The 16,342-nt window shown below is 53.7% G+C and overlaps 1 protein-coding gene across 4 annotated transcripts in view; it reads left to right on the top strand.

The window, feature by feature from the left end:
* Window positions 1-13,990, top strand: part of OPHN1 (oligophrenin 1) — a 51,779-nt gene extending 37,789 nt beyond the window's left edge. For 3 of the 4 annotated variants that reach the window (XM_064669521.1, XM_064669523.1, XM_064669524.1), the window contains 10 exons: window positions 851-935; window positions 1,260-1,318; window positions 2,742-2,847; window positions 4,462-4,621; window positions 7,416-7,563; window positions 8,621-8,938; window positions 9,607-9,772; window positions 10,721-10,771; window positions 11,474-11,524; window positions 11,676-13,990. In XM_064669521.1, coding sequence (XP_064525591.1) covers window positions 851-935; window positions 1,260-1,318; window positions 2,742-2,847; window positions 4,462-4,621; window positions 7,416-7,563; window positions 8,621-8,938; window positions 9,607-9,772; window positions 10,721-10,771; window positions 11,474-11,516 — 1,136 coding nt within the window. In that variant the 3' untranslated portion in view covers window positions 11,517-11,524; window positions 11,676-13,990. The remainder of the gene's footprint in view (window positions 1-850; window positions 936-1,259; window positions 1,319-2,741; window positions 2,848-4,461; window positions 4,622-7,415; window positions 7,564-8,620; window positions 8,939-9,606; window positions 9,773-10,720; window positions 10,772-11,473; window positions 11,525-11,675) is intronic. The other variant, XM_064669522.1, reaches the window with a different exon arrangement.
* Window positions 13,991-16,342: the final 2,352 nt, after the last annotated feature.

The following is a 16,342-nucleotide window of genomic DNA, read 5'->3' as shown; positions in this document are numbered from 1 at the left end:
CAAGTTTTATTGCTGCTTGATTCTCACCCTCCCTGTGAGCAGCTCTGTGGTTTCTCCTCCAAACCACACCAGTGAGTGGCTTTTTGTTTTGTTTATCTGCATGGCCTGGATAACCACTTGCTACCCACTGGGTATGAATGCATGATGGAAAGTCCAACACCACAGAAATAACTGCTGCAGCAGGATTTCAAACTGAACTGCTCTAAGGAGTTAGATTTTTGTTTGTTTGTTTGTTTCTACTCCTCTTTCTTTTTAAAAATAAATCCTGATGTTTATTTTTTTAGTCTAGCTGCCCCCCATCCTGCAACCACATCCTTCACTTCATGGCACCAGAGACATGATGTGGTTGTTCAGTGAGGGTGGGTAGGAGCAAACTGTCCTTCCACACTGCTGGGCCCCCCCCGAGCTCCTTCCTCTCCCTGCAGTGAGAGGAAATGCTTCCAGAAGAGCATTCAGGGGAGCAAAGGGGGGATTGGAGCTGGCACTCAGATTACTGTGAATGTCAGAAAGCTTGTCTTGGGCCTGTTGAAATCTGTTGTTTCTGCCAGTCTTGGGAAAAAGCAAACTATGGAGAATACGTCCTCACTGACCTTTCAGGACTGCTTAAATTTGATCTTCTGCTTCCCCCCTTGTCCCTCATTAGCACTGCTCCCCAGCCTCTCCAAAGTCCTGACATTGGTACTTTTCCCAGCTTTTCCCTGTTCTGTTTTCCTCAGCCACGGGAATCAGAAGCTCTCTTTGTGTGCTGCTGTGGCTTCATATGTCTCGAGGGGAAACCCCACCAGAGCAGACTATTTATAAACAACCTCTAAATGAACCTTATTTTAAAGGCATTTCGTTTTTCCTCCAGATCCGAAATGCCCCGGGGACGTGGATCTCCAGAGTGGGGACTGGGACATCAAGACCATTACCAGTTCACTGAAGTTCTATCTCAGGTAGCACTGCAGGTGGCCCCTGCCCCAAGGGGGCAAAGGAGCCTGGGGCTGATTCAGGTGAAAAGTGGAGTAATTTGCCAGATGTTTACATCTGGCTATTGGAGAGGACTGAGTCACAAAGGCTTGGGGAAGAGGACTGGATTTTGATAAATGTGGGTGTTGCAGAACCCCCCATGCCATGGGGAGAGCTCTTTCAGGGATGCTGCCTGGGGAGGTGCCGCTGTGGTGGCCCTGAGGGAGCAGGCGGGTTCCCGTCGGTCCAGGGTCGGTGACGAGCAGGTCATGCTGTCCTGCACAACTGAGTTTTCTTTCTGGTTGTTGCAGGAACCTGTCTGAACCCGTCATGACATACAAGCTCCACAAAGAGCTGGTCCTGGCTGCCAGTAAGTGCCACAGCTGCCCCACTGATGGTCCCTGGCCCTGCACTCCCCAGACAGGGTCCATCAAAATCATTTGGCAGAGCTCTGCCAGCCCAACTCCATGGTGTCTGGCTGCTTCCCCTGTTCAAAGAACAGTGACCCTCTTTTTCAAGTACTTACCTGTGCAGGGGAGGTGGATTTTCCTTCTTTCCTTTGCTGCTGCAGTGCCCTTCCTTTGAACAGGGTTTCATGTTCTCAGGGGGTCTGGAGAGCCAGGGTATGTCACTCACCTGAGAGCAGTACAACAGTCCCACAAGAATTGCTGCCCTATAGTATTGATGTATTTATTTTAAAACCCACAAGGGAATGGGCTGTGCTGTTCCCACATAGATAGCACACAGATAGGTGCTCCCTTTAGGTCGTGAAATTTGTCCTGGGATGTTGAATCCAAAGTGTCTACCAGTACATGAAAGACATTTCTCTGCTCAGCTCTTGGGATTGAGCCACAGCCAGGAATAACAGAGGTCAGCCAGGAAGCACAGGTGTATTACCAGGCCCTCACGTGTGCTGAGCTGGCCTGTCCTCAACTGTCCCCTCATCGTGGCCATTGCAGATAAGCTGTGACAGTTGTGAACTGCTGCATCCTCAGAGCGTGTTGGGAGCCAGTGTTCTGTGAGGGAGACAGAGGGATGCAGGAAGCTGGTCATTGCTCTCAGCATGGGAGTGCTGGCATTCAGAAATATGTGGCATTAGAACGTCCCTCACTCCCCTGTGCACCTGGAAGTCAATGGGAGGGGAGGGGCCACCTCTCCTCCATGTGGCTCCCTGGAGAATGAATAACACCCCTTCTTTCTTGGAAAGGGAAATGTTCCACCTCCTGCTGATGGTGCTAAATAAAGCCCAGGATTTATTAGTTTCAGAACTGGTTAAGTCTATGATGTCTGGGCAGGACCCCGATCCCTTCCCTGCAGCATTGAGCTTCCCAGCCACTAGATCCCAAACCATTCTTACACTGAGTATTTTATTGTTTCTGGATTATTTATGCTTCTAAGGGTGACCTCTTTGGGTCAGGGACTCAATTTTTTCCCCTGCAGGATATTTTGGGTGTTGTTCAGTGTTAGAGCTCTCTGGGCTGATAAGACACCAGCGAGGGGCCATGTGCTCCCAGGTGTGTGGGGTGAGGGTGCCAAGGGAGGACCTGCCCATGCCCAGCCTCTTTCAGCCTGTGGCCCTGAGCTCCTTTTCAAGCTCCGTTTCTTCCTCTTTCTACCTCATGTTGTTCCTCCCAGTGTTCACCCTCTTGCTGTGAAGTCTCACTTCTCTCTGCTCCCTCTTGCTCTCCCACTGCACAGAGAACAGCTTTGGTTTCCTTTGGCTTTATCTTTCCCTGGTGTATTTACTTCGAAAGTGCTGGGCACAAACTCTTCTCTGTGTTACTACTTTCCAGAGTCCGAGAACCTGGATTACAGGCTGGGAGCTATTCATGCACTGGTGTATAAACTGCCTGACAAGAACAGGGAGATGTTAGAGCTCCTCATCCAGCACCTTGTCAAGTAAGCAGATGTTTTCCTCTAAAACCAAAGAAAGGGAATAATAGAATCAGCAGAACAAGCCATTTTTGGGGTTAGGTTTGCAAAATTGTATCCACCACAGCCCCCTTGGGAATTTCCACATGGGCTGCACAAATGAGGTGATTATCCTTGCTTCTCTCTGCATGAAGTGATGCTTCTCTTTCTGATTGCCCCTTCCACCCCTTTCTGACACACACAGAGCAGGAAATTATTTTAAAATTAAAATACCCTCTTGAGAGCAGGGCTGTAAATCTCACCTCTCGCTCCAGGTAACAGGAATGTTAGGTCTGGGGTTCAGGAATGGCTGTGGGACCTGTACCCATGGGGCTGCATGTGGAGCTTTGGTTTTATCTGCAGCCCTGTGGGTCAATGTCCTGAGCCCTCAGAGCAGCAGGAAGACATGAGCATGTTGGTCAGGTTCTGGCACAGGCATGTGGCAGTGGGTGCTTGGTGGCACTGAGCAGTGACCTGTGGCTCCCCCTGTGAGCCACTGAAAGAGCCTGTTACTGATGATCATGGCACCAGCACTGCACTGGCAATGGAGGTTTTCCTGCCTCCTTGTCACTCCAAACTCAAAGACTTGGTGGGCAGGGGTAATGGTTTGGGCTCCAGAATTGCTTTGGAGAAGCTGTTTTCAAACCTGGACTGTTTCCATCATCAGGGCTGACCTGGCACTGTCACCCTGGCACACAAAGGGGAGTGCCATGCCCCAATGCCATGGTTCCTCAGGGGGGCTGCTTTGGGGGACCCTGCCTGCAAGCTGGTTTCAGCCTTTCAGGTACCTGTCTGTGTGGTTTTAGGAGCCTTTCTGTGTGTGAGGCTGAGCCAAGTGCCTGGTGTGCACCATGAGTACACCAAGTGCCCCGGGAGGCTGATGCAATGCTTGTGGTCACTGAGTTTATTCCTCAAAGTGTTTACTCTTAAATTCTATTCACTCTCCCCCTGGAGACAGAACCCTCTAAAGCCAGAGCTACAGGGCAAACCCAGAGTTCATCACATGTCAGCATCAGTCTCTCCTCAGGTCCAGTTCTGGCTGAGGCAGTGCCCACCTGCATGGTTTGTATTGCAGCCAACATCTAGGGCTGCCCTGCAGGCTCCATCCTCCTCCAGAGCTGGGGCACTGCTGGGCAGGCAGAGCTCTACCCTGTGGAACTGGGGTCTCTCAGAGAGCGGATGCTGTGCAGAGATTTATTGGAAACCACTGAAGTGTGCTCCCTACCTTCAGTCCTCTTCCTTCAGAGAGAAGGAAAATTAAAGCCAGAAGTTAGTTCTGGATAAATAGGATGTGGGATTTAAATGATTCCTTTGTTGAGTCCTTTTGTGTATGTGTTGTGCAGATGACTTTTGATTTCAGAGTTAAAGCGGAGCTGGGAGTGGGAAGGGATCAAATGAAAATGCTGTCAGCACGTTGCTCTCCCAGCAGCCGTCGGAGCTAGAACCGTGTTTGTCTCCGCCAGGAAACAGGTTCTCCTGAGACACAATGAAGAAAATTGAAGGACTGATTCTTACTGTATCCTGGGTTTTTATGGCTTGTAGTGAGATCTGTTTGGAAAAACCCAAACCAAACCCTATTCCTCCTTCCCCTGCTCTCTGCAGTGTGTGTGAGCACAGCCGGGAGAACCTGATGTCGCCGTCCAACATGGGCGTGATCTTCGGGCCCACTCTCATGCGGGCCCAGGAGGACACTGTGGCAGCGATGATGAACATCAAGTTCCAAAACATCGTGGTCGAGATCCTGATCGAGCACTTTGGGAAGGTACAGGCAGTCCCCCAGCCCGGAGCTGCTCTGGCTGCTCCTGCACACTGTTGCTGCGGCAACGCGGCAGCGCTCTGGGTCCTTCGGGAGCCTCCTTGGGCTGGGTCTGTGTAACACACTGCTCTGAAAGGCTTCAGGAGGAAACAAAGCATTGCAGGTGTGTTCCTCACCGTGGCCTTTAGCTGGTCCCAGAGCAACACCGAGTCTGGGCATTTTTGCTGTTTGCAGTGAGGGGGCTGGGGCAGCCCCCAGCAATAGGGCAGCACAGGGGCAGGGAGAGGAAAGGAATAGGTGGCTGAAGCTAGATCAGCAAGGTTCTTGCAACGGGAGATGTGGAGCCAGAGCAACCAGGTGGGGACCAGATGTGGGGGTGGGACCAGATGTGGGGGTGGAAGTCGGCTGTAGTGCCAAGGATTAAAACCAGAGAAACAGGATGAAAGAGCTCAGAGACACTTCTGAGTATCCACACCAGAAGCTCAGGGAAACACAAGGCTGTTCCTTTGTAGGTCTCTGTGAAGGCTTTTAATAAGTTCCCACAGAAAAACAGGGACTGGTTTGTGTCTGGGGTCTCACCCAGATCACTCCAGAGCTGAGGCTCTGTCCTCCCTCCATACAGCCCATGGCTCAGGCTGAGTCACCACACCATTGCCCTGCCACCTCCAAGAGCTGGGATGGCACCTTTAATTAAACCACATGTCCCTTTGCTTGCTTTTAATTTCTCTAGCAATAAGGTTAAGTTAGTCACATTTACTAGATTGAGCTTGTAAGTTCAGTGTTTTAGAGCTGAGTGTCTTCAGCTCACACATGAGCAAACAGATGAGTCTGGAGGAAGAGGGGATGTGGGTTATGTGGTGCAATGTGAAGGCTCCGAGGACAAAGTAACTATGAAGTCTTTGTGGATAATATTACTATTTTCACAGCTCATGTTTCAGTACCATGAGTTAAGTTGAATAAGTTAAATAGGTTGATTGTTCTGGAAACATCTTCTTCCCTATACAACCCCTTGTAAGGTGAGGGTATGTCAATATCTTTGTACCTTCAGGTTGTTTAACTTGGATTTTCATTTAGAAGCAAAGCAGAGGCTGCACTCACATCTTAAACAGAGTTGTTTGGTGGGTTTAGCTTGGGTCTCAGGTGTTGAAAAGCACCTTGTAAAAACAGCATTCTGTGGTACCTCTATAAGCATCCATGGGGAATGTAACACTTCTTTAAAAATCAGGATTGGATTCTGGTCAGGATATAGGAAGGAGGTTGATATTTCAAAAAAATTGCCCTCCTGCAGGCAATACTTTGCTGTTTTAATAATACATGAGCTGCTGCTTTTAACTCCCTCTGATTCCAGGCAGGGAGAGCACTCCAGACTTTGTGTTCCAGAGTGGGGAACATGTCCTGCCCCTGCCCAGGCAGAGCCCTGTGGGCACTGAACCAGCACACGCCCTGTGCCACCAAACCCTGAGTGGTTTTGTTTTTTTTCCCAGAGAGGGTGTGGAGTCTCCCTCACCGGTGATGTTCCAGAACCATCTGGACACAATCCTGTGCCGTTTGCTCCAAAGACCCTGCCTGAGCAGGACGATGGACTGGATGGCCCACTGTGCTCCCTTCCAGCCTGAACCATTCTGTGGTTCCTGCTGCTCCTCTCCTTGCAGGGGGGGCAGGCTGTCAGCAGCCAGGCCCGGGTCCAGCACACGGATCATCCCAGGCCAGCCCAGGCTGGGCACAGACACCCCAGCCAGGGGTGTGGGCAGCCTGGCTGTTGCTGCTGCTCACCAGGTCCAAGGAGGTTGAACTAGGGATGTGCTTTCCTCTCCCATCCCTCATCTTGATCTCCCAGTCCTGCTCTTTGGCTGACAGAAGAAGGAATACACTTTTGGTTTGAATTACCAAAATGGGGCACTTAATCAAAGCAAAATGTTACATTTCTCCATGTTCAGATTTTTCTGGGTGACTCAATGAAGTTGTTTTTCTACATCAAAGTGTGGCCCAAGGGTGTGGTGGCCCAGCACTCTCATCCTCTGGGCTGGAGCCTGGAGGGGACCAGCTCCACATCTCCCAGGACAGGCAGTGAAGCCTCCAGGCAGCTCAGGCCACCCCTCCACAGTAACTCAGGCTTTCAATCCCAATATAACTTCAATTAACATCCCTGGGAATAACCTTGGAGCAGCTCCTTTGGCCTTAACACTATGTTTCAGCTATTAAAATGAAATTTTTTTTCAGCTCTTAAAAAAAGCCCTGACATAAATAAGAACCTCTCAATTAAACCCAACAAATAGGTGCCATATGACCACTGAGAAAAGGAGATAAAAGTCAGCAGTATTGTTTTTATGCCTCTAATTCTTCCCAGGTAATTTCCTGGTACCACACACTTCATTGTAAGCCGAGAGCTGGAGGGTTGTAGCGGTGGATCTGAAACAATGACGGGTCGGTTTGGGTGTTTGGAGATCGTATCACCTCACCAGTGGGAATTTTGATGTTCCTCAGGAGCTGTCAGCTCCAAAGCTTCAAAGCCTCCCTTGTCTGCTCCAGGAGAATTTGATTCTAGAGATTGTCTGTGTTTGTGATCTCGCTGCTGTGCTGTGGGGACGGCATCGGGGGGGGGAGGGTGTTGTTGAGGGGAGAGTGTTGGTGGTGTGGAGGTTATTGGTGGTGTGGGGGTTATTGGTGGTGGGGAGGTTATTGGTGGTGGGGATGGTGCTGGTAGTGTCCACCATCCCCCCCGTGCTGGGTGGGGGCACCTGTGGGAGGTGAGGCAGCAGCCCCTTTGTGTTGGGTCACCTGGACATGTCTCCCTTTACAGATCTACTCCGGCCCCCCAGAGGACACCACGGCCCCTCCAGTGCCCCCACCCAGGGTGGCTGCTCGGCGCCACAAGCCCATCACCATCTCCAAACGTCCCCTGAGGGAAAGACCTGTCTTCTTTGGTGCTTCTGTGGAGGAAAGTGGAGGTCAGTCCAGCTGTTCTCTGATGCCTTACTTGCCTCTCACCCCTCCTGCTTCCTGTAACACCTTTCCAGAAGCAATGGAGGAAACAGCAGCAGGGCTGCACTTCCTTAGCCCTGGGCATGGTGGGCAGTGAGGGCTGTTCAGGGAGAAAGGAAAGCAAAAAATACACACGTGTGGGTTGCATCATGTCACAAGTCAGATTCCCTGGGATTTGGGTTTTTCTGCTTCCTGCTGTGTTCTCCATTAGCTAAACTAAGGCTGGTTCTTGCACAGGAGAGGCCCAGAGGAGAGGTTTTGTGGCTTCGGAGGCAAAGGTGCAAAGGGAACTGCACAGGGAGTCGGTGGGATGGGAACCAGGGAGGTCTGCAGGGCTGGCTCAGCCACTGGTGGTTCCAGAGCAAGAACTCCAAAGTACTTTTTCAGGACCCAGTGATAGTATTTTCTAGACCAAGTTCAACTCTGCTGTTAAATCCAGCTGACTGTAAGGAAATGCTGAAGCCTTTATCGCAATGTCGAAGGGTACATCTGCTTAAGATCATGTTTCTGCACCCAATTTGCTCTAATTGTCACTGCAAGCTGTGCCCTGATGCCACTGTTACCAAAGAGATGGCAAATTTCTTTCTCCATTGCAGTTGTCAGAGCTTTTAGGCAGATGATGTTTTAGGCATAAAGTGTACACGAAATGCACTTTATGACACTGGCAAAACACGATTGATTCACGTTGCTCCTTAAAACCCCCAGCCTGCTCATGCAGTTAGGGCTGGCCTTGCATTCCAATGCTTCCCCGAGCTGGGAGTGGAAGCACCAGCAGGGAGCAGACTGCAGGGAGCACAGGGAGCAGGCTGCAGGGAGCACAGGGAGCAGGCTGCAGGGAGCACAGGGAGCAGGCTGCAGGGAGCACAGGGAGCAGGCTGCAGGGAGCAGGCTGCAGGGAGCAGGCTGCAGGGAGCAGGCAGGTTCACAGCACAGCTCCTGCTCCTGGCTCTGTGGCACAGCCAGAGGGGTGAGGTGAAGGGTTTTTGGTGGGACATGGAGCATGGCACACAACTAACCCCACAGCTCTCTGTCCCCTTGACTCCGCAGCAGAGCGGCTCGGCCAGACCCCCAATGGCGGTGGCATGGAGGCCCCCAGACCCCTCCAGCGCAGCCGCCCGCCCGCGCCCCGGCCCGGGGGGGATGAGCCAGGGCGTCCCCCCGCCGAGGGCCGGCCCCAGCCCCGCACAGAGCCCGAGCCGGGCCGACCCGGGGCCAGGCTGCAGGATGGAGGGGCGAAGCCGGCCGGCAAGGCGGCCAACGGCGTGGTGGCCAGCCCGGCCCTGAGGAGCGGCACGCTGCAGGCCAGGAGACCGGCCCCCCGGCCGGGGGGCAGCAGGGACGGTGAGTGTGCCCTGGGACCGTGCCCTGCAGTGCCCTGCTCCCAGGGGAAGCCTGAGGTGCCAAAGCTAGCCCTCCCTGGGGCGAGTGGTGGGCTTCTCACCTTGAGTCCTCTTAATATAGCTTGGCAGGAGGGGAGGAGAGACCAGAACAGCCTGAGACATGGGCACAGCCAAAGTCTGACACTCATTCCATGTTGACTTGACCCTAAAAGACTTTCAGGGTTTAAGTGAATAGTGAGGTTGGCTGGATCTTGGGAAAGAAAAGCAGCTGAGGAGAGGACAAGTAGTGCTACTGCATAAAAGCTGGGAGAAGCAGCGGCCACAGGGATCACCTGTTCATCCTGTTCCTCTCCCTTTTGCAAACAGCGCTGCACAGCATTTAGTTAAGAACACTTGTCGTTCCCAGGCAGTATCAGCTTCACAGTCAGCAGCTACATCGAGTTTGTCCTCACCAGCCCTGTTCCCAGTGCCAGGAAGGTTGTGCTGGGGCAGCAGCACGGGAGCTGCCTTTCCCTGGACTCTGTCCCTCCCTTCTGGCAATTGGCCACTGTCAGCAAGAGTTGGGGCAGACAGACAGAACTAAATCCACTGACCTGTTCGGTGTCCCCTCATAAACATCCCCCCTCTGGCAAAGCTGCCTGCTCAGTGTTTGTGATCTCCATCCTGCAGGTGAGTGTGATGGTGTCCCTAAGCCGCGTTCCCATGGTGATAAGCCGGTGATAATGCGTCCTCCCGTGAGACCTCCAGATCCACCCTGCAGGACGCCAGTCCCTCCAAAGCTGGAGCAGAGGCCGGATCTGATAGCAGGGACAGCAGAGGAGATGCCCTCATCTGTGTAAGCCAGCTGCCTGCGATGGGTGCAGTGCCAGCGGGGGCTCCTGGGGGCTCGGGAAGCTTAAGGGGGACAAGGTGAGCTTGGGCAACAGGAGTAGGAGTAGGTGTCACCTCCCAGAAATTTTGGAGGACAAGGAGGAGAAATACCCAGTTGGTTTCCAGTGCCAGTGTGCAGTGGCTGGAGCCCATGGGCATCCAGTCAGCACCGCTGCAAGCACAGGTTCCAGTGTCACTTGGGAAGCTGAGCAGAGGGCATGGCATCCCTGCTTGGTCCCAGCAAACCTCTCAAATGAAACACTTCCTAGAGTAAGACAACATCCAGCTTGGATCTCAAGGAAACTGGATGGAGTTTCGCTTCCTCCTCAGATTTCTTTCAGATTTTAGAGAGTCAGAAACCCTGCTGGCTTCAGTGGGAATTAAACAAAAGAAAAAACAGTGCCGTGAGTGTCAGCTCCATGACCCAGGGCCAGGCCTTGGATCTCCTGAACTGCCTGGGAGAACTTCTCTTTCTGTGAGCATGGGCATGAGCACATAAACACTGAAGAAGGGGCCATGAAAGACATGGATGCAGGTTTATAACCCAGCACATGGGATTACAGGCAAGAGTATGGAAATAATGACTGGATGTGGCATTTAGTGTGGTGGTTTAGTTGGCATGGTGATGTTTGGTCAAAGGTTGGACTAGATGATCTTGGAGGTCTTTTCCAACCCAGATAATGCCATGATTCCATGGTTCTGTAAGCACAGCCAAAGTGCTGGCAGGTGCTCTGAGGGCAGAGGGCACAGAGCAGGTGGCAGAAGGAGCCCAGCTATGCCTTGGCACAAGAGCTGTCATTTGAAGGGGATCTCTGCAGTTCTGCCAATGCTGTGGCTCTTTCCCCTTGCACAGAGCAGATCTAATTAGCAAATGATCAAATCACTGGCGTGACCTTTCCTGTCCTCTTTGCAGGGTGGCCTCTAGGACCAAGTTCTTTGAGACGGCTTCCCGAAGAACAGGCAGGTAAGGCTGGCGTGGGGAAGGCAGCACGTGGATAGCAGCAGCCCTGCAGCACAAGGTGCTCCCTCTGAGGCAGAGCCAGCACAGCCACCCTGAGCCCCAGCCCCAGCCCCAGCCTGGCTTGGTCTTGCTTGTGGGCAGCAGGTGGGGCTCAGCTAAAATGCTGAAACAAGTACACAAAGAGTAAAATGTGAATCCAGATACAGACTTGATAAATTAAATCTGCCAAGTGCCACACATCCCTGTGGATCCTGTTTGCCGTGTGTGGGTCTGTGTGGCACAGTGCCCATTGTACTGGGGCTTTGTGGGGAGACAGGTCATGGGCGAGCTGAGCAGGGCTGGTTAGGGCCTGTGGCTGGTCCCACACCAGGGCTGTGCGGGCAGGGGCGTAGAGGGTGATGGGTGGACAGTGTGGGCACCGAAGCCCTCGGCTCTCAGTGCCAGCAGGTGTCACTTGTGATAACATCTGCCCAAATAAGCTCCAGCTTCCCACTCTGAATGGTCACTGGCCTCTGCCCAAGGGCAAGCACGTTTGCGAGTGAGTCTGAGAACTGCTGCTGCTAGTGCTGCTGGGGAGATCATTTGTTCTACTGCAAAACACAGCCCTCCCTGCCCACTACACAGCCTGAGCAGCTCGTGGGGCTGAGTCGGAGCCTGCTCCTTGCATTCATTTTTTTCTTTATTCTTTTATTTCCTTTTATCCAGTTCTTCATCACCACAAGGCAGGATCCCAGGTGATGAGAGCTGAGGCTAAAGGTATGTGTTTATGAGAACAAATGAAATAATAAACCAAAAGCAGACATGTAACACAAATTCAGCATTCATGGGGTGGTGGGAGTCTAGTGGTTGTGCCATCGCTGATGCATTTGTGCTGCTGCAGAGCAAAGAGCTTGTTTTCTTTTTCCAGGCTTTGTAAGCACCTCGGCCCAGCTGGACCCAGGAGACTTTCTGTGCTTGTGACCCAGGAGTCACAGCTGAGCCTTGCCAGCCCCAGTGCCCTGGAGAGCAGCCTTCTTACTGGACGATGATTTCCGAGCCACAAGTGGCTCAAGAAATTAGAAGAGGGAGACCACGATGGAGAGCAGGCCCTGCCCACACGTCTGTGTTGAACTGTTTTCAGCCCTCCCACCTCTCCTCCCCGCAGGCTGTGGCAGTGCCCATGTGTGCGTGGGCAGGGCTGGGGGACACCGACCGGCTGTGGAAGGGACAGAAGAGCCACCACTGACCTGCTCACTTTTGGGAAATGCCTTGACAAAGGTGACCTCGGACAGTGCAGGGGTTGAGGCCCCATGCTTGGGTGCGAGGGCAGAGCAGTGGCAGCTGGGGTTGGCCCCCCTTGCCCTGAGAAGTCCCTTCCTCTGTGCTTGCGTCCCTCGCATGGTGAGCTGTGCTGCAGTTGCAGTGTGTGGGGCAGCCGTGCCTGGGAACGCTGCCCGTGCTGAGCAGGCTGGGCAGGGATGGGGGAAGCACTGTGCTCAGCTCTGTGGGACATCTCCTCATCTCCCGGGCATCAGCACATCCCTGTCCTGGAAGACTGTGGCAGCGGGCATGGCTGGGCCGGGGCCTTGGCCTGAGTGGGGCTGCAGCCCTGCCCGGGGTCGGCTCTCAGGCAGCACTGTCACGTCAGCAGCTCCAAGGGTGCAGCTGGGGGAAGGGGGCAGCAGGTGCTCCTCCTCCTCCTCCTGTGTGAGCCACACTCCCACCAGATCAGCTTCCCACAGGCACACCAAGAAGTCTGTTCTGGGGTGATTCTGGTGGGCCAGCACAGAGGTGCTGAGGATCTGAAACTCACTGAATGTGGGTCAAACCCACCATTTTTCTAAGAGCTGCCCAGTTTCTTGTTTTCTTGTTTATTGATTTCCAATCTGAGATGCCCAGTCTGTCCCTCAGCAGTGGTCCTGTGGGCAATGCCTGTTGACCCAGGAGCTGTCCCTGGCCAGGACCACCCCGTGCACCCCCGTAGCAGTAGAGGCTTGTCTGCAGCTCTAGCTCCGGGGCCATACACAGCAGCCTGTGGCTCCCCTGCTTCCTCTGCCAGCCCAAAGGCAATTTCCCCATTATGAATGATTTTCTGTAGGTGCTGGGAGCATTCCAAAAGAGTGGCCAAACATTCCACCAGCTGCTTCCCGGGTGCTCCGTCCCTCGTGCGCGCTGTGTCCTGCCCGGCGCAGGTTTTCCGATGGGATGCTTCCGCCATCCTTCCCGTCTCCTGGGGCTTTGCCTCGTGTGTGATCTTGTGTCTGTTATTGCTGGATGTCACATGCTGGTGCTCACACGTCGTGTCCATGGTGCTCCTGCTCCCTCAGCTTCAGCAGTGCCCCAGTTGCTCCCTTCTTTGGATCTGGTACGTGAAAGAGGCTTTAAAACCAAACCAGCCTTGTGCTGTGGTGGCTGAGACTGTGCCACAGGCACTAGTGGCACCTTGGGGTGTGCTGGGCCCCTCCTGCTGCAACCCCTTGCCAGCAGCTCCAGGACGGGTGTCTTGGAGCAAGTAGAATGAAGGTGAAGTCAGAGGGAGCTGCTCTGACCAGCCCAGTGGCAACCTCGTCCTCTCCTGGGGTGACTGTCCCAGGGCTGTCAGGCTGGTGGCTCCCACACACAAGGCCAGCATTTCCCAGCTTCCTTCCCTGCTCAGGGCTGTGCTTTAGGGACCCCTCAAGCCTGTCAGTTTGGGAAGCTCCCAGGGTTCTGCTATGGGTGGCTCTGGAGGGGACACCCCCAGCACCCGTCCTGCAGGAGCAGTGGCTGTCACATCCCCCTCCTGCTCACACCCACTGCCTGGCACAGACCCCCGAGACAGAGCCGGGCTCCACAGGCAGGGGGTCCGAGAGCAGTTGAGTTTCAGTCTCACAGTGTGAACAGTGGGGAGGAAGCAGCTTCTTGCAGACATATTTCATGGTGTCCTTTTAAAGCCCTTTGTCAGTTGTGTGTCTGTGCTGGCTTTTCTGCCTCTGTGGTCGCAGCTGAACATGGGACCAGCAGTGGAGTGGTGGGGGGCTGGGGGTGAGGGAGGCTGTGGGGCCCAATCCCTGCTGCCGTAGGGGCACAGTCCCTGCTGCTCTGGGCACAGTTCCTGCTGCCAGTGCCACAGGAGCAACAGCTGGGAACTCGGGATTGCCCCATGTGGGTGGCAGCCCCCCGGCATCAGCCTGGGAGCTGTTTTTGTGTGTACAAGCGTAGGTTGCTACAAGTGTTTATAAATTTCCATGAAGTCAAACAGAACCGTCCCAGTGTGTTTTGTTCCTCTTTTTCCAGTGCCTGAATGCTGTCCCTGCTGCTGCTCTTTCTGCGGGCAGGTCCCCAGTGGGGTCCTGGCCCTGCACCCCAGGGAGGCTGCCCAGGGCTGTGTCCGTGGGACTGGGAGTGCCCTGGGCTCTGCACGGCCCCACTCTGCGTTTGCAGTCCCCAGCCCCGGGTTTCTGCATTTTCTGACAGGAGAAGCTGTCCTGCAGAGGCTGAATATTCCTGTGCTGCCACAATGCCAGGACAGTGTCCTGTGCTGTGAGTCACTGAGGCTTCGGATTTGCAGTGACCAGCGCCGGCTTCTTTCCATCTATCCAGCACCTTTTTCCTCTCCTTACATCTGTTTTCCCACCCCTCATGACTGACACTGTGCACCAGTGTTTGCTTTTCAGGCCCCTTGCTTTTCTTCACCAGTGAGCCCTTTCAGGAGACAGCAGCTTTCTCTGTCTGAAATGGGAATCTTGCATCTAGCTTTGGAGTCTGGGTTTCTGGAGAAGCCTGACAAGGTGACCACGCCGGAGGGTGCCAGAGCAGGAGGTTGTTCCTGGGGACACGGGCAGCTGAGCTGCCCCCATGGCCATGAGAGTCCCCAGCTGGAGCAGGGGAGCATTCCCACCCACACTTCTCAGGGCTGATTGCTGTTCTTGGATCCTCCTGCAATTATTTTGTACCAGCCCAGCCCTCGCCGAGGGCTCTGACAGGCAGCACGAGGCCGGGTTTGCCGGCTCAGAGGGCTGTGCTGTGCCCTGGTTCTGGGCCGGAGCACTCCTGGGGTGGGCACGGATGCAGTGCAGCTGGAGCAGCAGCTTGAGGTTTTTCTGCTTGTTTTTTCTGGCTCCTAGTTTCTCTGAAATGTTTTCTCCTGGAGCTGTACTTTTCCAAAGCTGGATGCCTTCAAAATAGCGGCATTTGGGAAACTATACGGGTTTTTTTGCCATTAGCCCTTGTATTAAGTGATTACGAACTGGAATGAGCACCAAGGCACTGCCCCAACAATCCTTGTCTCCCAACCCACAGCTGCCTGGTTTGCTTTCTTACAGAAAACATTTGGATTTATTCTGAGCAAGAAAATGATTTTCCAGCACAAGTAAAACCTTGTAGCTTTTTATACAGACAGAAGATAACAAAACAAGCAGTTCCAAAGCTTGAGCCTGGGCCTCAGAGAGTTCTTCTCAGAGGAAGAATTTGGAGAGGCCAAAGACGCTGCAGCAGACACATCTGTTTGATAAATTTAGAATTGAAATGTACTTAGTGGAGCACTGACATCTGAAATTTATGTGTTGCACAGAGACCCATGAAGGCGCTGGAATCCACCCACGTGGGACTCCTTGCAGGATCAGAGCTTTCAGCTCTGTAGCTCTCCCTGGCCCACCCCACTGCACAATTACCCTGGACGCCCTGAGTTGGGAGCAGCTCCCTGTGCCGAGTGGGTTCCTGGCAGTCCTCAGTGGGTTTCTTGTCCCATACACACAGCTGTAAATCAGGTCAGGACGCCAAAAAATCCTACGATTGGTTTAAACAGTCAGGAGATCCTTAAAACCAGTAAAAGCTGTGATGTTTCTCATTCTCTGTGTTTTCAGAAGTGCTTTAACAACCTCTCTCAGAGGTCCTAAGGGCTCCTGCAAGGCAGAAGTTCTGAAGATTCTTGAAATCCTGTATAAAACGTGGCCATTCTCATGTTGACTCAAAGAAAACCCACAGGAACTCCATCCTCCCACAGCTCCGTCCTCCCTCACTCTGCGTGCTGCACACCCTGGCTCCCTTTGGTGACTTGGCCTTGCAGGCTGTCCCCGGCACTGTGCCACTGCACCATGTCACCTCACCGTGCCACCCCACTGTGCCACTGTGGTCACTCTGCTCTAGTGGGGACAGGACATGGGGCACGCCGGGCCCTGCTCGCCCTCCCCTCGGCGCCTGCCCACGGCCGGCGGGCGGAGGCGGTGGCGATTTTGGGTACGGAGAAAGCCCCAGTGTTGGCCGACGTCCCTCATGTCAGGGCACCCGAGTCACCGTGACCCCGCTGAGGGCTGTGGTTGCCACCAGCTCGTTCCTGGGAGCGTGGGCACAGCCCTGACAGCCTGGAAGGCACATGGGCTGGCTGCCAGCTCAGTGGGGTCACAGTGCTGGCGCTCGTGGGCCCCTGGGGAGGGGAACTGCTGCCCAAAGGGCTGTTTGACACAGTTCGTCATCAGTTTAGGAAACAGAACACTTTTCTGTTCTAAAAATTTCCCACTGGCTGCTCTGAGGACAAGGATAAGCAAACGGCCTTAAAGCACGGGGCCATTTTGGGGCTTTCGTGATGTTTCCATGTTTTCAGTTTTCCTCTTCTTT

This window comes from Pseudopipra pipra, chromosome 13 (assembly GCF_036250125.1).
Source record: "Pseudopipra pipra isolate bDixPip1 chromosome 13, bDixPip1.hap1, whole genome shotgun sequence".
NCBI lineage: Eukaryota > Metazoa > Chordata > Aves > Passeriformes > Pipridae > Pseudopipra > Pseudopipra pipra.
This window is presented reverse-complemented; position numbering and strand designations above follow the sequence as displayed.